The 22,120-nt window shown below is 39.1% G+C and overlaps 2 protein-coding genes across 2 annotated transcripts in view; one reads left to right on the forward strand and one right to left on the reverse strand.

Moving 5' to 3' along the window:
• Positions 1-5,039, reverse strand: part of TSPYL6 (TSPY like 6) — a 29,249-nt gene extending 24,210 nt beyond the window's left edge. Inside the window, 1 exon segment of the mRNA XM_053722164.1 lies at positions 4,848-5,039. Within this exon segment, the coding sequence (XP_053578139.1) occupies positions 4,848-5,039 (192 nt within the window).
• ACYP2 (acylphosphatase 2) overlaps positions 1-22,120 on the forward strand; it is a 181,399-nt gene that overhangs the window by 149,208 nt on the left and 10,071 nt on the right. The window lies entirely within an intron of this gene.

Consider the following 22,120-nt stretch of genomic DNA (forward strand, 5'->3'; position numbering starts at 1 on the left):
TCCTTTAGTATGCATATTAAGAAACTAGTAAAATGGTTTCAGTAGTAAACTTTTGTAATTTAATATGCTAAATAAGCAAAGGCACAAAACTTTGTACAACAAGGCCGCATTGAATTATTTCAGTTGTGTACTATTAGTTAACTTAGATTTTACTTTTATGTACTATATCACTACCATGATATTTTTATCTTCATTAGGCACTTAAAAATAAGTTAAAACACACTCAAGAGCAGAAAGAATAATATAACAAATCCCCAAGTACCCAACTAGTATGATTATAACAAACAATGTCCAGTTTTTCTCCATAAAAGGTTTTAACTGATTTATACTCTTAGCTGCTAAATGAAATTTATACTACCTTCAATTTTGTATTGTTGAATTTTATAGCTGCTATATTCAAGGTTGTACGTGCATCTTTTTAACAAGAGTAATTTGGTGATAGGAATGGAAAATGATAGGAAACATAAGGCACAGTAACTTTTGTTGCAGTATGACAAGAAGCTTTATCTAGCACGGGGATGCCAAGCTACTCAGTGTAGCATCCTGGTTCAGTGTGTTTGGAAGAGTTATGAGAACACGTCTAGGCTCTGTGCGGGAAAGCACTAGAATTAATTAGTGATGTCTAGCAAAGGAAAGGAAGGAATTTGCTATGTAATTTGGTGCCATGTAATTTGGTGATTTCTGTGCCATGTAATTTGGTGATTCTGCTTTAGCTTATGTGCATAGCAGCATGTTTTTCTTTTGTTGAGTAGCCATAAAAACCAATTTGGTTTAATTAAAAGGTGATGAGACATTTCTTTTGACCTATAGATTCCCAAAGTCTGCTTTTACGTTGACAACTTTCTTTGACAATAAGTTGCTCTTTAGGATGCCTGGGGGGCTCAGTCATTTGAGCATCCAACTCTTGATTTTGGCTCAGGTCATGGTCCCACAGTTGTGGGATCGAGCCCTGTGTTGGGCTCTGCACTGAGCATGAACCCTGCTGGAGATTCTCTCTCTGCCTTTCTTCCCCTCTCCCATGCTTGCACACACACTCTAAACTTTTTTAGAAAAAGAAAAGTAGTTGCTTTTTTGAAATGAACTCAGTGGTGCTGGTACATGTGTAAAAAGGATGCTGCCACACCATCATTGGGGCATTTGTTCTTAGAAGCAGGAAAGGATGGGGCACCTGGGTGGCTCAGTCAGTTAAGCATCTGATTTCGCGTAGGTCATGATCTCATGGTTTGTGGGTTCGAGCCCTGTGTTGGGCTCTGTGCTGATAGCTCAGAGCCTGGAGCCTGTTTCAGATTCTGTGTCTCCCTCTCTCTCTGCCCACCCCCCTGCCCACCCCTGCTCACACTCTTGTTTCTCTCTCTTAAAAATAAACATCAAAAAAATTTTTTTTAAAAAGAAGCAGGAGAGGATGGCATTTGTCACATTGCTCTACCTGGCTCCAGGCAGGACCATGAATCTGTTGAAGTTCCCAGTGTGGTTTGTGGTCATGGAACAGCGAAGCTAATTGACCCACAATAAATCAGACTCCAAATCTTATTTTTAATGCCAATTTAAACTTACTGAGCTAACCAGCCACAACAAAGTACATTTAAAAACCATGAAGTATATCAAGTTTTTGAGAACTACTGTTTCAGGAACCAATAGAATGGTAAGTGTAGAAAGCATCTTAGAGGTAATGGAGACAAAGCGTAGGCAAACTACATCCCATAGGCCAAATCCAGCCCCCAGCCTGTTCTTGTAAATCAAGTTGTACTGGAATACAGCCAGGCCCATCTGTTTATGTATTGTCTATAGCTGCTTTTACATTACAAGAGCAGAGTTGAGTAGTTGTGACAGACTATATGGACCACAAAGCCTAAAACATTACTCTCTGGCTCTTTATAGAAAAGGTTTGCCAGCCTCATTTATACCAACCTTTTTGTTTTAGAGATGTAGAGAGTAGGAGTCACATAGGTTGTGTAAGTTGAGAAAACAGCTGGCTGAATTCCCCAAATCCCCACTGTCAGGATCCAGGGTTACACTCCCTTAAGGTTTCTGTAAGAGTGAGAGCATTTTCATATCTTCTGGAAGCTCTACTCTTCCTCCTGAGGCAGGACATCACTCCCTCCTCCACCACCTAATGTGCTACTGCAGTAAGGGCAGAAAGAAAACTCTTCTGTACTCATATGATGCTTCATACATTCCTTGCTAAATTTGAATCATCTACTTTTCCACTATAGTATGATTTTGTTGCACATAGAAACCATGCCATATTAGTCTTGGTAACCCAGATGCCTAACGTAGATGACAGAATAGATCTCTAACAACTATTTGTTCATCAATACCTCCAATTGTTCACTTATTCCTTTGGTACCTCATCTGCTTTTGTGGCTATTTTTAAATAAACTTCAACTACTGTGAAGATAAAATGCAAAGGTTGTGATTTATAATTTTCTATCCCTGAGCAAGCACTTCCCCATCCCTAGTCTTCCAGCAATAGGAGATGTCCAAATCCAAACACTGTGATAGGCAGGTAACATACTGGGGCACCTGGGTGGCTCAGTCAGTTAAATATCTGACTCTCAGTTTCATCTCAGGTCATGATCTCATGGTTTCCTGAGTTCGAGCCCTGCATTGGGCTGATGTGCGGAGGCTGCTTGGGACTCTCTCTCTCTCTCTCTCTCTCTCTCTCTCTCTCTCTCTCCCCCTCCCCTCCCTGTCTCTACCTCTCCCCTGCTCATGCTGTCTCTCTCTCTCAAAATAAATAAACTTAAAAAAATTTTTTTTAAATGAAGGTGACAAATCTCAAATCTTTTCACTGCACCTGCTAAGTAATGGCCCCAAGCCTCAGAGCCAATCTTGACCTGTATTCCTGGCAAATAGACAAGAACCTGATGTAAGTCAAGGGCAATAAAAATGAACAAGAGAGATGAAAGACCACTAGAATCAACTGGATGTGTTGGTTGTGCAGGGATGTTGAGAGTCTATGACTCCCCCAGTTCTGTCAAGTTTCAGAATGTGGGAGGAAGAGCACATTGGGTGAGGGAGGTGTGTGTGATCAGAGAGTAAAGGGAGTGGCTGGAGGTAGATATGGTACAGTCAAGTGGGGACACTCAGTAGGCAGAGGGGTATTTGAATCTGGAGCTTTGGTGTTAAATCTGGGTTTAGATGAAGTCATTGAAAGAGTAGATAGAGATTAAGAGAGCAAGCAGAAGGATTAGGAGCAGAAGCTGAAATAAAGATCAGGAAAAGTAAAGATTGAACAAAGTAAGAGGAACTCTCCCTGAGAAGGATCACAGGGAGATGTGGGAGGAAGACAAAAGTGTGGTGTCCCAGAAGCCTAGGGCGGAGAGGAGAAGAAATGTCAAGTAAAAAAAAAAAAGAGCAAAAATGTATATAATGCTTTGGATTTAGTGATTTGGAGGTCTCTGATAACTTTGTTGAGAGCAATTTTAGTGGAGGAGTGGGCTTCAAAGCCAGATTCAGTGGGTTGAAAAGTTAATGAGGGGTGGAGAAGAGATGTTGCATAGATTTCACTCCTAAGATGCTAAAGAGAAATTTGAGAGAAAAAAGGGAGAAATTAGATGGTTATTGGAAAGTGAGTTTACATTCCATTACATGGTTGGCATTTTTGGCTAATTGTTTAAAGAGAATCTACCAGGCATCAGGATCATAGAGGGGAAAGTATATAAAAGGTGGAAAAGGAGACATCACCAAGAGGGAGAAGAATTTATCTGTATGAGCCTAGGTCTCTTCATACGTAAATGGAAATAATATTTTAGATGTTGAAGGTCTGAATTTAAATTTCTTCTTTAAGTTTTTATTTATTTATTTTGACAGAGAGAGAGTAAGAGTGAGAGTGCCAGCAGGGTATGGGTGGAGGTAGACAGAGAAAGAGAATCCCAAGCAGACTCTGCACCGTTAGCACAGGGCCCAACTTGGGTCTTGAACCCATGAACCACGAGACCATGACCTGAACAACCAAAGTCAGACGCTTAACTAACTGAGTCACCCAGGCACCCCAAATGAAGTAACATAGTTAAAAACATTTTGAAAGTAACAAAATCTAAAATAGATTACTCTTTGTATTATTAACTCCAGTTTATTACCTTAATTCAGTACCTAAGATTTGTCTTAGTGACTTAGAATCCAGTTATAATTAAGCTTGTCGCTGCAGCTCAGAAAACAGGGCGCAAGTCCCTTCTGACAATTGGGTATATATATTCTGATGCTTTGAATGTCAGATCACGTGTGTATGTAAGAACACTTAACATGAGAGCTAACCTCTTAAGTGTATATGGTATAGTATTATTGACGATAGGTACAATGTTGTACAACATATCTCTAGAACATATTCATCTTGCTTCACTGAAACTTTATGGGAGTTGATTGGCAACTCCCCATTTCTTTCTCCCTCCAGATCCTGACCACCATCATTCCACTTTTTGACTGTATGGATTTAACTATATTTTAGATACCTCATATAAGTGGAATGGTGCAGTATTAGTCTTTCTGTGACTGACTTATTTCACTTAGTATAATGTATTCAGTGTTTACCCATGTTGTTATATATGGTAGAATTTCCTTCTTTTTAAGGCTGATATTCCATTGTATGTATATACCACATTTTCTTTACCCATTCATCCCTCCATCTTTATCCATTCATGCATCAACAGACATCTGGGTTGTTTCCATATCCTGACTAGGGTGAATGATGCTGTAATGAAGGTGGGAGTGCTAATATCTTTGAGATCTCTATTTCAGGTCTTTAGTAAAAATACCCAGGAATATGATTGCTACATCATATCCAGGTAACTTTTTGAATTCATCTCATCAAATTAAGCCCCGTATACAAAGTGAATCTGAGGTCCTACTATAGTGCACATGTACAGGGCACTGCCGATGGATGTTTTGTAGATACCAGTATCTCGATCAGTAGGCTGAGAGGTAGGGGTTATTAGCCTAATAATGCCCAGGAAAAGTAAGTATGGGATGACTTTGGGGACCAGATCCAATTTCAGTTGGTTAAGATTCCTCATCTTCTGGGAACTAGATGGTGAAGACATTATATGCAGAAATGATCACAGCTAGAGTTGGGTGAAACTCTTGTGCTCAATTTTCTGTGATGTACAAGTTAGTTCTGGGCTGTGGTATCATGAAGTAAAATTAAAAAGACAAAATTGAAGTCATATTCTTTAAAAATTTTTTTTTAATTTTTATTTTTGAGAGAAACAGAGTGTGAGCAGGGGATGGGCAGAGAGAGAGGGAGACACAAATCTGAAGCAGGCTCCAGGCTCTGAGCTGTCAGCACAGGCTTGAACTTCCAAACTGTGAGATCAAGACCTGAGCTGAAGGCAGACACTTAACCAACAGAGTCACCCAGATGCTCCTCAAAGTCATAGTGGCATAACTCCTGGTGAGAGAACCAGGAAGGAGAGCTTGATTGTGGGAGCATTTCCTAAGGAGTTGAATACAGATTGAAGTGACATAGAAACTACATGATTATTGAAAATGTTTTACCAAGTTCCATTCTTCCTCATTACACAAATTCAATTGAATACATCTGAACAAGAGTTCTAAAAATACTAATGATATTCTACCCACTAATTATTTTCTTCCTTAGAATGAATGAGTTATAACAGAAGCAAGCAACATAATTAGTAAACTTCATTACTGTTTATTTTCATTTTTTCATTTATATGTTTACTTATTTATATCCTGTCTCCTTCACAAAGGAGCTGAACTGTTGCTACTCATTTTATGTGGTTTTATTCATAATTGTACCCAGGAGATCCTACTTCTCTTGGAAATGAAATTTATGTTAATCTGAGTATTTTTGCCTTCCAAGTTTGACTTACATAGTAAATCACAATTTTTTGTGAAAGAACAACAGAAGAATATCCAAGTTCTCCAAATCCTTCACAAATTGCTTAGGGATACATCTATAAATCCCAAGGTGAGTTACACTCCCATGTCTGTTGGGGGTGGTGATTAGAAAACAAAACAACCCCAACAATAAATGACCAGCAAATCCTACCATCAGTGATGATGGGAAACTAAAGATCAGTGTTCGTGTTGGGGATTTTGGTGATGGGAATTGTGGCAATTGTCAACCGTCTCTCAATCCTCCCTTGTATCCTCTGTCTGCTCCATCCTTTACTTTGCTCCATGGTAGGCAGATCACCCTGTCTGTGGTTAGTTTTCAAGATCCCGGAGGTTAATTCTGAACTGGAGCACAATTCTACCTGATTTGGTCTTCGTTCTGGTCTGGTGTCTCTACCCCCTGCCCCATATTCTCTTATGAATATTTAAGAAAGAGATGCACTCTTATGAATGTTTCTTGGGGCACCTGGGTGGCTCAGTCCATTAAGCATTTGACTCTTGATTTCAGCTCAGGTCATGATCTCACTGTGAGTTTAAGCCCTACATTGGACTGTGCACTAGCAATGTAGAGCCTGCTTAGGATTCTCTCTTTCCCTCTCTCTTTGCCACTCCTCTGCTTGCGTGCACTCTTGCTCTCTCTCTCTCAAAATAAACTTAAAAAAATCTTTTTTTAAAAAAAGAGAACAGTTTCTATCTAACAGAACCGAAACACTTGACTTGCTTGTTAGTGATTAACCAACAGCACTGAGTCAGTCACTCCCAGGCATACCACCAGAAACGAACGTTTAGCAGATCAGAACCCCAGAACGGTGACAATCTTTTCAGATAGAAATGGCTTCAAAGCTGCTATTGTTTTGCTTTGTTGGTTGGTTGGTTGGTTTTATTTTTAATATGAAAATAGAGCAGCAATTTTGTGGCCTAAAATCAGATGATGACGATTCCCTGCATTGGGTACATGCACGTGGAGTTTTTTGTATGTTTGTATTTGTATATGCATAGGAAAGGGTCAAGGAATATACTTCAGAGGGTAGCGACATCTGAGTGGGGCTGGGAGGTGCTGAAGGGGAGCTTTCACTTCCTGCTTCCAGTTTACTTTGTATCCTGTCAGACTGAAATTTTTCTGACGAGCAGATATTACTGTTTTAATTAGCTGCTGAAGGAATACAAGTATGATGATTTCTAACAAACATATTTAAGACAACAACATTGTGAAACAGCACCACCAATGATCAGAAATCTTTTTGTATTTTTCACAGTGGCATTTTCAATCCAATGATAAATGGTGTATTTTAGGTTTTGTCCTACTGAGTGAATGAATGAATGAAAATAAAAAGAAAAAATTACCCAAATAATTCTTACATATAAACCCTCTGTTAACTTTGTATATCTTGGCTCAGGAGTCTACAATTTAGTCCTATCTTTGTGACTAGGATTATAACCTTTTAATACTGTTACTTCAGATCTTGTGTACAAGCCACTCATTCAGCAGGCTTATTGAACATCTTCTCCTTGCCAGCCTCTGGGTTGGGTGCTGAGGATAGGATAGAGGTGGACCGACATAAACCTGCTTCAGTATACTAACCTTTACTGCATGCTTTCCAGGCCCTAAGTACGATGTTTGTGCTTTATATGTATTATCTCCTTTCATCTTTGTATCACCTCTATCTAGTGGAAATACCATTAACCCGATTTTACAGATAAAGACACTGAGACACAGAGAGATAACACTGCTAGGAACTAAGGTAGCAGTCATTTGAATCCCAGAGGGCTCCCGCTCTGACTCAACAGCCCATGCTTTTAAACCACTACTTCACAATGCCTTCCAGATCATAAGGTCAGTATAATCTAGAAGAAGGAGTTGTACAAGTAAATATTTATTTTTGAACTTGGGACAACTTAAATTTCCAACCATAGGATGTGGGTCCACCCACATAGTGCCAGAATTGAGGAACATTTAAAAAGATGATGTAGATATTGATCCATTAACACAAAAGCAAATTCTGTTCATATTATTAAGTGGAAAAGATTGTAACAGTACTTGTAGAATGATTAAACTTTGTGAAAAACTACATAATTAAAAGTCAGAGTTGGACTCATTAAAGTCCAAGATGTCAAAAGTAAGCTACTAAGGGGGTCTGGCTGGCTTAGTTGGTGGAGCATGCAGCTAGCTCTTGATCTTGGGGTCCTTGAGCCCCATGTTGGGTGTAGAGATTATTTTGGAAAAAGAAACACTTTCAAAAGTAGGCTACTAAGTGTTTGAGGCCAGAACATTGGGGAACCTATCACCAGTCACTGCACTGTCCCCCAGTGAGCTGGATAAGGATTCTACCCATCTGCTCAACACAGAGCCCTGGGCAGCCACCACCAGTCAATCCCAGGTGGTGAATCTGGATTGAGATGAATCTTCTTTGTTGAGTATTTGCTCTTTGATTCCACTGCCAGACTCCCTTCACCACATTCTTTTCCTTGATTTCTCTCTCATTATATCTGATCTTACTCTCTTCTCTAGGCTCTATGTGTATCTTTTTTACACACTGTTTTGGCCTCTCCACTTGTATACTGGACCCTGGTTTTGTGCTGAAATTAACACTTTTCCCACATCATCACCTTCTGCTTTTCTTATAGTTCATTCCCATAAGCAGATATATATATATATATATATTCTAATACCCACCATCATTTTTTTAAGGGTTTCTCTGGATGCCATATTCCTCTCTAGCTACTGCCCTTTATATCTCCTGGAACTATTGATTGTTTCTACTTCCTCCGTCTCCTGGTTCCCCTTCAGCCCCTCCCCACAGGCTCTGTTCTCCACCTCTGCACTGTAGCCTGGCACATCTCATCTCCATGATCTCCTTCTTGCCAAATTCAGTCATCAGTTCTCAGGCTTGGAGACTCAAACTCCCAGCAGCCTGTGAGACTGTGGAGACTCTGGTCTTGTTGAGCTTCTTTCTTCACTGGGTTTCTAGGATGCCAGAGTGTCCTGGCCCTTCACCTGTCTCTTTCATGATGTCCTCTCAGCCTATTCTGCTGGCGGCCTCTCTGGCTGGCCACTTCTTTTCTCTGTCTCCATTCATTCCCCACATGTTGCCGTCTAGCCCCAAGATATTTAACATCATCTGTAGGCCAACGAGTTCCCGATTTTTAACCCCAGGTTTTCAATATCTCCCCTACATTCCAGAGTTGTATGTATTGTTGTTTACTTGAGTGTTTAAGAGGCATCTCATGCTTAAAGTGCAAAATAGAACACATGATTTCCACCCTGTGGCTGGAACTGCTAGCTGCCCTCTAGGAACCACCCTCCCCTTCTTCCTCTGAAATGCTGGTGACTTTGGCTAGACCAGTGGCCACTCAGAATAACATTAACCTTGCCTACATTTCCAAAACTCTTTTGTAGGAGGGTTCTGGCCAATAAAATGTAATCAGAAGTATTGTGGCTGCTTCTGGACAACATTCACTTATTGTACAATATTTACAAACTACACCTTCAGGCACTTTACCTTAGGGACACCTTCTTTTTCCCTTTGTTTGCCCTTCTTCCATTCTACTGTCGAGAAAACAAAAGGTGATGGTTGGAGTTTTAGTGTCCATCTTGGGTGAGGAAAATGAGGACAACTTCCCAGAAGTAGCTGAGTGGTAAGCTGAAAGGGTCTCTGACATTCATGGAGCTGTCACACCAGTCCAGAGCTACCTGCCTCCAGGCTTCCTTCATGATGGACAAGTGAAGACCTTCCTTGTTCAAGCCACTTCCACTGTGCCTCTCAGCTGAACCTATCGTATCCAATATATTCACCTATGTATTCTGTATTTTATCTCTTGTCTATCAGAGAGCAATCCTCCTTTCACATACTAGGCAATTTGGAATGTTTAGGAAGTCAAGGAAAACTTTTCTTACATATTAATCACTAAAAGTATAAAGTTATAAAAGATGATTTGCTTTTACACAAATTGATTCAACAAATAATTTTTTTAGAATGTATTTGTATCTAACGAAGATTCATACTTCTATTTTCTCTGGTTTTATTTTTTAAAGTTTATTTTTGAGAGAGAGAGAACACATGAGCAGGGAAGGGGCAGAGAGAGGGAGAGAGAGAGAATCCTAAGCAGGCTCCATGCTAACAGTGTGGAGCTGAGGAGGGGCTCAATCCCACAAATGATGAGCTCATGATCAAGAGTTGGATGCTTAACCGACTCAGCCACCCAGGTGCCTCTGTTTCTTGGGTTTTTAATGAGTTCTAATAAAAACCCATTTATGCTGCTAAGATTATACTCCTTTCCAAATGGATGAATTGTCATCATCTGACATTTTGTACTGGTTTGAGTACTTTCATATGACAGGCCTAAAATAAAATACATCCTTCTTGATGCATAAAATCATGTCCAAATTTGAGTTGTCTCAGGCTAGAATATCTAAAATCTTTTAAAAAGTCTATGTTAAGTTAGTTTACGGTACAAACACAATATTTGCTGAATGAATAAATAAATTAATGGTGTATTCTCCTGTAATTCTTCAGCTATATAAAGTTATTGTGATACTTTAATTTTTTTAAACGTTTATTCATTTTTGAGAGACCAGAGTGTGAGCTGGGGAAGGGCAGAGAGAGAGGGAGACAGAATCCAAAGCAGGCTCCAGGCTCTGAGCTGTCAGCACAGAACCTAATGTGGGGCCGGAACTCCCTGCCCGTGAGATCATGACCTGAGCCGAAGTTGGACCAACTGAGCCACACAGGAGCCCCTATTGTGATAATTTTAAAGCAAGCTCACAATTTCTTTGCCATTCCTCTCACTTAAGTTGGGTCCTAATTCCTCTCCCCCTAAATATGGGCTATCCTTGGGGACTGGGTTCTGTCAGATAGAATGCTGCTCAGGGGACACTTGAACCTATACCAAGACTAGGTTAGAATAGACAATGCAGCTTCCACACGCTGCTCTCTGACACATTGCTTTTGGATTCCTGAGCTGATACAAGTGTGAGAAGTCTGGCTACTTTGAAGCCACCGTGCTGGAGAGAGATGCCTAAGGAGCCCTGGCTGTTCTAGATGTTAGCTCATGGAGTTTTCCAAGGATAGCCTGCCATACGTGTGAGTGACTAAGCCTTCCCGTTATTTCAGTGTTCTTGATGGAGTGTGGCAGAGATGAGCTCTCTGTGCCCAAATTGTAGACTTATAGCAGGATAAATATTGCTTCAAGTCTCCAAGTTTGAGGGTAGTTTGAGTAGTACCCCTGGTCACAGAAACATTTTCTGACCCAGCACACCTATGCTATATGTTGCCACGAGAATATTATTGCTTGATTGCCATGGAGAACATTCTGACACTTCAGGGCATTCCCTTTTCTGAAGAATTCTCTCTGTGGTAAAGAGGCATTCTTGTAGTCACCTACCATGTCTGTGGCCACTGGTCAGAAAGGGTTTCACTCCTCCTACCTTTTCCGAATCTATGGAGAATAGCAGAGATGTTGCCTTCCAAAATTGAAACAAACAAAATTAGCTCTTTCAAAGAAAACTGCCTTAAGATGTAGTTTATAAATATGGTACAATAAGTGATAAGTTAAAAAAAAAAAGTGATAGGTTTTTCCTTCTCTTTGCCCTAGAAACAAGAACAGACTAGACTGTTTCAGCATAATCCAGGTGGCCAGAGAATATGCTCAGGACAGGAACAAAGTAACCGTAAAGAAATCCGCAGCCTTATTAACCTGTCTGCGGCAATGATGCGTTAAGTGAAAAGCAGGGGTGATGAAGAGTTCTTAAAAAGGCTATCCATTATCACCACTTCTTCAGTGTTAGCTAGGGAAGAAAGTACTCTCAGTGTAGATTCTCTAGGCCAAAATATGCCTAGACTGGAGAGAGCAATCTAATGTAATTCCATTTCAGCAAGCTCAAGTAGGAAAATTCTTGCACAAGTGGATGATACATTTGACAAATACAGTGCCCAATATAAATGACTATGCGGCATTCTGTTTTATAAATTGATCTATGAATTTGCCTAGCTTTTATTTGTACTCCTAAACTTGATCATTTCAGAGAAAGCTTTTAGGATCAATTTCCTAGACCACTGAAGACTGTTGGCATCTCCACCAAGGTGATGATGCCTCATCGGATTCTACAGGAAGCTGCTAGCTAATTTCTTTCTTTCTTTGATCCAAGTTTAGCAGGAAAGAGTGTCCAATTATAAGAGGCTCCCAAACATTAGTCCTCATGTGGATGATTGCCAGGCTCACAGAGCACTTTCTAGACCCAATGTCAGGGAGGCCACTTTCTTCCACGGTAGGACCTATCTTCTGACTTCAGCTTCATGATTTTAAGTCCTGAAACCTTAGGCTTTTAATTCTCTTTAAATGCAAGCACATCTCTCTGGTGAGTTGGGTTTATATGCCTAGTTTGAGCAGCTTCATATAAAAGTCATTTGGAAAACTAAATATGACAGCCATCTTCTTTCTAAGAAGCTATCAATTCAAAACAGAGAATATAATTAAATTGCATTTTGATTCTGGTGACTAGACAGTCTTTGATCATTTTATTAATGGTGTCAGAAACTGAATACATCTTAGAATGCAATATTAAAATTATGGAGAATTTTACTTTAGGGCAGGATCATTACCTGTCTTTCAGTCTCTTCCATTAAGTCTTTCTCCCTTCCTCCTCTCAGCCTGTAATCCCATTCTTATTTCACCTTGTCACTTCCCACTAGCTAGGCAACTTAAATAAATTGATGATATCCTTTCATTTTTATAAGATTCATAAAGCTATTTATGAAATTTCTTTGTGAAAAATACAACAAGTTTAAAGTCAGTTAACAAGCACACACTATTTGAATTTTTTGTTTTGGGGGTGACAATAATACATGCAATTTTAGTTTTTAAAATTTAGGCTAAAGCATTCATTGGGATTTAGCAATGACTATTTTTTGCTATCTGTAAAAAAACATAAATATTAGGATATGTATTTTTTTCTTCACCATCTATTTTGTTCTTTATTTTTTTTTTTTTTAAATTTTTTTTTCAACGTTTATTTATTTTTGGGACAGAGAGAGACAGAGCATGAACGGGGGAGGGGCAGAGAGAGGGAGACACAGAATCGGAAACAGGCTCCAGGCTCTGAGCCATCAGCCCAGAGCCTGACGCGGGGCTCGAACTCCCGGACCGTGAGATCGTGACCTGGCTGAAGTCGGACGCTTAACCGACTGCGCCACCCAGGCGCCCCTGTTCTTTATTTTTGTAAAAGGAAATTGGCATCTATTTTTATGAATACAAAAAGGAAAACATTTTGAAAGGGAATGGCTTTTTTCTGAATCACTTAAAACAGACTAAAACTTATGTGCATTGAACACATTAGTGCTGAAAAAATATTCAGGGTATAATATCCAAGTCCCACTTGCAGGTGACCACTTATGAACTGACATTTCAATGGCATTTTTATCCTATCATGAGCCTCCCCCTATGAACTGAGTCACCTACTTGGATTTAAAGATAAAACACCTTCCTAAGGGGAAAATGAAAATCTTAAAAGAATTTTTTTAACCCTAAGAGGTTCGGACCATACACCATTTCCCTGATTATGAAACATCCCAATAAAGAAAAGTTTCAATATTTTGACTTCTGGGCACATCTTTAAAGGCATTCTGAAAGCCCACATCTCTAGGGCTAAGAACATGTAATGCAATATGGTGTCACAGGTGATACCCTTAAAAGACAGCCTAATGGTCTATCTATTTAGGTTCAAGTTAGTTAACATACAGTGTAGTATGTTAACTCCAGGAGAATAACCCAGTGATTCATACTTAGATGTAACACCCAGTGCTCATCCCAATAAGTGCCCTTCTTAAGGTCCATCACACATTTAGTCCATCGCCTCACTCACTCTTTACGACCTCAGAACATTGCATGCCTTGCTTTAATGAAAAAAGTATCTAGTAATCTCATTTATAAAATCAAAGAAACAGTATCAGCAAGAAGAAAAAAGAAACCCTCAGTGTTATGTGTTGATACCTCACTTTGTTCCCAACGTAATTTAAAGTGATTTGTCAGAATATGTAAAACTGTAACAAAAGAGTGAAAAAGGGCAAAAAACAAGGGTGGGGACATAAAAGAGAGCCAGGAACAAGGCTTAAAAAAAGTATAAAATAACTACCTCTGCTCTGGGTGGATCACAGCTTGGTTCTATCTAGTAGCCCTGCATCAACTAATGACATCACCCCCCAAAATTCAATTTGCCTTGTGAGCATTTTGGGGGGAAGTAGAGAGGTCAGGGGGAGAGGTGAAAACACAGCGGAGTCTGGCCAACTCACTTTTCATTTGGCTTCATGTAGGAGTAGATTTTAACATATCTGGAACAGAAAACGCCCTAGACTGTGTGTTAGTAAAACAATCCTCCTCAAATATTGTTCTTCTGAGACAAAGCGCTCATAAATATTGGAAGGCATCGTATTCAGAATCGAGGCCTGCTTGCTTGCCAAAAACAGAGCCTTAAAGATGTATAAAGCTCCTCTGTGTCTCTCCTCTCTTCAGAGTCAGACAGCTCAAAAGATTGATCTATTCTTGCTGTCGGCATTTCTTCACTTCCCCCTCACTCCTGAAACCACTTTAATGTGGCTTCCACCCCCAGCATATCACCAAAGCTGATCTTGCTAAGGTCCCCAAAGTACATTTCAGCTCATGTTTTTCTTAGAGTCTTAGCAGCATTTGGAAGTTGACTTCTCCCTCCTTAAAATACTCTGTGCCCTTTGTTTTCTGTAACACCATACTTTTTGGACACCTCCCTGTTCTTTGTTCATTCCTTCTACCTGTCCTCCATCTGCTTCTCCTTTTTCACCTGACTCTTCAGTGTTAGTGTTCCTTAGTTCTGTTGTAGTGCTTAGAGGAACCCTAGATATGAGAGAGCCTACAAAAATGTTGCTGTCATGCAGACCAGAAAAAAAAAGTACTTATCCTCTGTATCCCATAATGGAGAAGTTCATCAAGTTCTTGTCAACTGAATGATAGCAGCGGTAAACACGGTATATTGCCTTGCTCACTCTTGGTTCCATAGTCCTTCTGGTGCTTTTCCTTTACTGCAGACCCTGGAGAGCCAGGAACCGTGTTTCCCTCACTCCTTTACAGCTAGAGACTCCAACATGATGTAGGTTTCATCCATCAGAAGTCCTCATGTGAAATCTGAATTTGAAATTGATATAGGTGGAAAGAGAAGCAGCAGAAATGCCTGAATCATCCACTTAGCTAGTGTGAGGATCTAACTGCTATTATGTGACGCTGGAGCCAGTAATCCTGGTGAGACTTCCTGATGCCTGGACTGTGGCTAGGGTAGCATGTCCATCAGTGCAATGATTTCAGTGACAGTCTCCTGATTCCCAGAAGTTCCCCTCATGGGCCTATCACACACAAAAAATTGTCCAAGGCTTAGCAATGGAGATTAGGGAACTTTCAGGAAAGTTCTGGGTATTGTTTTGGGAACTTTCAGCAATTTTCTGATGTTACAGATATGACCCTTTGATTTTCTACTAACTACACTATTTGACAACTCTAAGGTAGAAATTTACTTGTTGCAAACCAAAGAAATGCTAATACTCCTTGTTCATAGCAAAGCAAGTTACCTTTTTTTCTGGTAGATATATAATTGGATTTTGCCCTAAAGAAAAGATAATCCCAAACATTCTTTTTATTGCCCTAAAACTCTAATAATATGGGAGTCACTAGCCATATGCAATTATTGAGCACTTGTAATGTAGCCAGTTTGAATTGAGATATGTTGTAAGTGTAAAATACCAGAATTCAAAGCCTCAATGTAAAAGGTATGTAAACTCTATCATTTTGTTCATTAATTGTTTATATGGATTATATACTGAAATATTTTAGATATATTGGACTAAATGATAAATTAATTTCACCTATTTTTACTTTAATATGGTACAAGATTCAAGATTTTGAATTGTACACGATGCTCATAATACAGCAGTGTTGGACAGTCCTGCCCTGTAGCATTTAAACCAATTTCATATCTATTAGCCAGTTGAGTTCAGCATCCCTGATGGCATGAATGTATATACACACATATGTCTACATTCTCCTTTGAACCAGGTTCTGTCATTACTTCGTGTGTCAAATAGAAATCTTTGACACTTACCGTTTATATTTGCAGGAGAATCACAGTTTTAACATTTCATATTTGAGCAGCCAATTCTACAGAGTTGCTCCAACAGGCCCCATCTAAATATGTTCTTCCAGTCTATGACTCATAGTGATTTTGCAAGGACCCAATGCCCTATATTAAATGCATTCTAAAATAGCTAAGATGGTTTTCATTACCTACTATGGTACCCTAAGAAAACAGCTAAATTTTTAATGTTTACTACTTTCTACATACTGTCTGAAACAATTTACAGATTATCTCCTTTCATCTTCATAACACCTCTGGGTCAGGTGACATACTCTCCATTTTACAAATGAGACATTTAGAATTGAAGGTACTTGTCCACTGTGACCAGCGGGGAAGTGGCAGCTAGATTTGCACTCAAGCAGAACTGATCCAAAGTCCACCTCCATTACCACTGTGCCACTCTGTCTTTTCTTTCCACTAAACAGGAGAGAGTATCTGTCACTTTGCTGACCCGAAACTGTGGTATGACAGAGAAGTGACTGCCTTTGCTTCTTCTGCCTCCTCTGCTCCCAGGCCCTTTGATCCAGTTGGCTGTTTTTCAGAATCCTGGGCATAGCCTGGGTAGCTCTCCCAGACTCTCCCAATTGAGGAGATTGAATGACATGCTGAGCAGTAACTCCAGGTTTTATGAGTGAATTGCACAGGAAGTGTGTGACTTTGCCGGTCACAGAGCTTGCTTAAGAGCCAGTCCACCATCTTTGGCAAAGACAGAGAACAATTACACTGTAAGAGCTGCTATTAAGGGCTTACTGTGTGTCGGATGTTGTACTGGGCAATTTATATACATTCTTTTTAATCCATTCAGCGACTCAGTAAGGTGAGGGTTATCTCCATTTTAAAGAAGAGTAATTTGGCTTCAGGTTAATTATGAAAGTGCTAGGATTCCCTTGATAATCACTGAACTCTTCACTGATCATGAGCTACAATATGGCAGAAGTTTTAGACATTAGAGTTGACACTTCAACAATGCAGCGGTAGGGGTACCAACCCTCTATGTGCTTGGAAATCCACATATAGCATTGGACTCCCCAAAAATGTAACCACTAATTCTTACTATTGACCAGAAGCTTTGCCAATAACATCAACAGTTGATGAACACGTTTTGTATGTTAGATGTATTATATACTATATTCTTAAAATAAGCTAGAAATGTTATTAAAATAAGAGAAAATACATTTATTGTACTGTGCTGTACAAAATCCACGTGTAAGTGGACCTATGCAGTTCAAATTCACATTGTTCGAGGGTCAACGGTCTATTAAAATACCATTAAAGGGGCGCCTGGGTAGCTCAGTTGGTTAAGCATCCGACTTTGGCTCTGGTCATGATCTCACCATCTGAGAGTTGGAGCCCCGTGTCAGACTCTGTGCTGACAGCTCAGAGCCTGGAGCCTGCTTCAAATTCTGTGTCGTCTTCTCTTTGTCTCTGCCCCTCCCCTGCTCGCATTCTGTCTCTCTCTCTCACAAAAATAATCAATAAACGTTAAAAAAAAAATTTTTTTTAATACCATTAAAAAGCTCCTATTGATGGCGCACCTGGCTGCCTTAGTCGGTTAATTCTCTGACTTTGGCCCATGTCATGATCTTATGGTTCATGGGTTCAAGCCCTGTGTCAGACTCTGTGCTGACAGCCCAGAGCTTGGAGCCTGCTTCAGATTCTGTACCTCCCTCTCTCCTTCTCTCTTCCCCTTCCCCACTTGTGCTCTCTGTCTCATAAATAAATGTTAAAAAATTTTTAAACTAATGAAGTCTATGGTAGTATTTGTCCACATGTAACTGAGTAAGAAACATGCTTAAGAAAGGAGAATAGCAAAAATATGTGCCATCCTTCCATTATTGATGATACTTTAAAAGCTTCAAATGGGCAGGCAACTGAATATTTTCCACTATGCATCATATTAGCTCTTAATTCATTAACTGTCTCTTCTTACTGTCTGCTTTCTTGCTGTGGTCTATGTTTTACACTGGTGCTGCAGAGATGTCCAAAAGGATTATGCCGCCCCACTTCAGTCCCAGGAAATAGAACTGCTATGAATTATTAATAGTGTTGGCTTTCTAGTGCTTTAATTCTACCTCTTTGTTTCAAGAAGGATATTAAATGGAATTTTTCCTATCACTTCAGGAACTTAGTACATTTTGTAGGAAACACTCAATGACTTGAGTAATAGAAGAGACAGTCCTATATTGGTTTCCACTTCTACTTATTATGGATTCTCCATACATTCCATCCCATATATCCTTGCTCAGTGATAGGTTAATAGGGCAATTTTTAAATTGAGCTCTTTGGAGCCCTTGGGATTCCCCAGAGGTACTCAAGGTATAGCCGGGAAACAGAGGCCTGAGGGCGAGGTTCTGAACCTCACCCCCAACCGTTCCCTTGCTTCAGAGAAGCACCTCACTTCTATAAGCATTAAGCTTTCATGCAAGATTATGTTGGAAGAAAGGACTCTTCTTTTTAAAAAGCTTTAAAACCCTGAATAAATACAACTACAACAGGTGTTTATACAGCCTTGAGATTCCAAGAACAATGTCTAAGGATTTTTGATAATTAAAACTCATCTGAGCATATACAACCAACTGTGCCCTGAACTTGATTGAAATGGTGGCATGTCATGTGACTTGGTTTGCAAGATGGACTTGGACCTCCAGGGGTGTTGTAATAATCACCCTAAATGCTGGGTGAAGTCAGTTACTATGCTAATGTATACAATGAATAGGCTTAAAATCACAAGAACTGCAGTAAAATTTGGGGGCTGGCAAAAATAAGTGAAGTGATTCCACAAATAAACTTGGTTCACATGCTTGCATTCAGGTTATTAGGTCAGACCCATAGGCCTCCAGTTTCCTCTGTGAGGATGAACATAGTCCTTACTTGTTACTGACATGAATTTTATCACTTTTCTGTAATAAGAGCAACTATTTGTTTACCTTTCAAAGTGTGTAAAAAATGGGGGGAGGGTTATTTCATGGGAGATAAAATTAAAAAGTTAAAAGTTCATGCCCAGGGCTCCCTTCTGTGTGTGAACTGTGTAAAACCCTAGAAATGTGCCTCTTTTCTCATGCATGGAAGCTGTAGACCCAAAGAAGGCAGGCAAATGACAAAGATGGGTTCATTCAGGATGTGTTGTATTTACTGAGTGCCCCCTGTCATGAGGCATCATGCTAGATGTTTGGGATGCAATAGTCAGATTCCTCCTCTGCCTTCATAGAATTTGCATTCTAATATGGAGGTGGCATGTAATGAACACATCAAGAATTACATAAACATAGCAATTACAGAATGTGATACTTCCCATGATGCACACAATAGTTGGGCGGGTCCTTTTTAGATAGAGGCAGTCAGAGAAGGGTCTCTGGGAGGGGAAATACCTAAGTGTGTTTTAGAAAGTCACAGCTGGCCTCTTTGCTGGCTGCTGAGGCCATAAATGTGTGGCTTTTACTATACTGGATAGCCAAATGTGTGCCATCTGCACCAAAGAATCAGAATGCTGTGGAAGCCCTTGAGGGGACCAATAGTTGGTGACTGCCTGAGTAGGAACAGAAAAATACAACATAGTTAATTTAGTAAACGAATGGAATTTTCCCCTGGTCATCTAACATTTATCAGCACTGTTTTTTATTCTTTTTTTCCATGCAAAGATGACCTGAAGAATACTTAAAACACATGCAAGATCATTGTCTTTTGCCACTCCATAAAAATGATTTTTATAACCATGTATAATCCTCATGAAACATGTAAGAAATGCATCTATAATGAAATGTCCTCATATTACTTTGTAATTGTTAAAGGCAACATGATTTTGGTAAAAGAATTGACTTCACAGAAATATTTTAATTTTCAAAATCTCTACACACAGCATTTAAAATATATTAGAGTGAAGGGAGGACATGTCTATCAAGTAACATGACTTCTGTTAACAGAATTTTCCACTTTCCATTCTTATTCTTCCATTTGTATTAGTTGAACCTTCTTATTTAAAAAAAAAAGGCTTTAAAAGCCTACCAGTGTATCATGTTACTTAAATAAAAATACCTGAAAGATATACACACATAGAGCAGATTCAGATTTATAGCATAAATATTATACTTCAGTGTCTCTCAAGCAAATATAATTCACTCATCCATCCAACCATCCATCCATTCAGTATTTATGGAGTCTACTGACCTAATAGGTAAAATATGCTTTAGCCAGAGCAATGTATTCTGATCATACTGGCCCCTTGACGCAGTGAACACTGTTCATGATTCTTTCTTTCTTTATGTACTAAAGCAATTCTTTCAAAGGCTTAGTACCAACAAAAATGTGGCTAGATAACCTACAATAAGGAGCAATTTGAAATTATCCAATTAATGTGATAAAAACTGACTAACAATGAATTCTGGAGAAGTACATAGGGTGGTTTATCTCGGAACCCCAAAGAAAACTATTCTAAGGAACTTCAGTAAGGCATCTGATTCCAATGAAGAGATCACTAGTTTCCCTATGTACCAGTTTAAAAACATGATGATTAAAAAGCATCTTGTTCAAAATAGCAAGAAAAATATATCTAAGTATTACCTTATCGGTATTTAATTAAGAACCTGAATTAAGTAAACTACAAAATTTTGAGGAGGAATGTAAAGAATTGAACAGAAATAGGGAAAATCTGTTACTCTTGATAAGATTAAATGTTAGAATGTCCATTCTTTCCGAATTATTTTAAAATTTACAAGGGTATTTTAAGATTTTTAAGGGATTTGGACTGGACAAAATTATGCTAAAATCTAATAGACTTCGTGATAAACAAGGACAATTGGAATAATGAGGTTGGGGGGTAACAGAGACTGCTGAGCATTAAAATATATTCTAAAGCTATAAGAATTAAAATAGTTTGGTATTCTAGGCCTATCTCAAGAAACAAGAAAAATCCCAAATACAAAATCTAACAGCACACCTAAAGGAACTAGAAGCAGAACAGCAAAGGAACCCCAAATCCAGCAGAAGAGAAATAATAAAGATCAGAGGAGAAATAAACAATAGAGAATCCAAAAAAAAAAAAAACCAAAACAGAACAAATCAATGAAACTAAGAGTTGGTTTTTCAAAAAAATAAACAAAATTGATAAACCTCTAGCCAGACTTCTCAAAAACAAAAGGGAGATGACCCAAATAAAATCATGAATGAAAATGGAATTATTACAACCAATACCTCAGAAATACGAGCAATTATCAGGGAATACTATGAAAAATTATATGCCAACAAACTGGACAACCTGGAAGAAATGGACAAATTCCTAAACACCTATACACTACCAAAACTCAAACGGGAAGAAATAAATTTGAGCAGACCCATAACTAGTGTAGAAATTGAATCAGTTATCAAAAATCTCCCAACAAATAAGAGCCCAGGGCCAGATGGCTTCTCTGGGGAATTCTACCAGACATTTAAAGCAGCATTAATACCTATCCTTCTCAAGCTGTTCCAAAAAATAGAAAGGGAGGGAAAACTTCTGGACTCATCCTACAAAGCCAGCATTACTTTGATTCTCAAACCAGACAGAGACCCAACATAAAAGGAGAACCACAGGCCAATATCCCTGATGAACATGGATGGAAAAATTCTCAACAAGATACTAGCAAATCAAATTCAACAGCATATAAAAAGAATTATTCACCATGATCAAGTGAGATTCATTCCTGGGCTGCAGGAAATATTCGCAGATCAATTAATGTGATACATCACATCAATAAAAGAAAAGAACCATATGATCCTGTTAATATATGCAGAAAAAGCATTTGACAAAATCCAGCATCGTTTTTTTAATAAAAACCCTAAAGAAAGGATAGAAGGAAATACTTAAACATCATGAAATCCATTTATGAAAAGCCCACAGCTAATATCATCCTCAATGGGGAAAAACTGAGAGCTTTCCTCCTGAGATCAGGAACACGACGGGGATGTCCACTCTCACCGCTGTTGTTTAACATAATGTTGGAAGTGCTAGCATCAGCAATCAGACAACAAAAGGAAATAAAAGGCATCAAAACTGGCAAAGAAGTCAAACTTTCACTTTTCACAGATGACATGATACTGTACACAGAAAACCCAACAGACTCCACCCAAAGTCTGCTAGAA

The sequence above is a fragment of the Lynx rufus genome, unplaced genomic scaffold (genome assembly GCF_022079265.1).
Source record: "Lynx rufus isolate CCGP_SWC_20201006 ecotype Redwood Valley unplaced genomic scaffold, mLynRuf1.p SCAF_8, whole genome shotgun sequence".
Classification (NCBI taxonomy): Eukaryota; Metazoa; Chordata; class Mammalia; order Carnivora; family Felidae; genus Lynx; species Lynx rufus.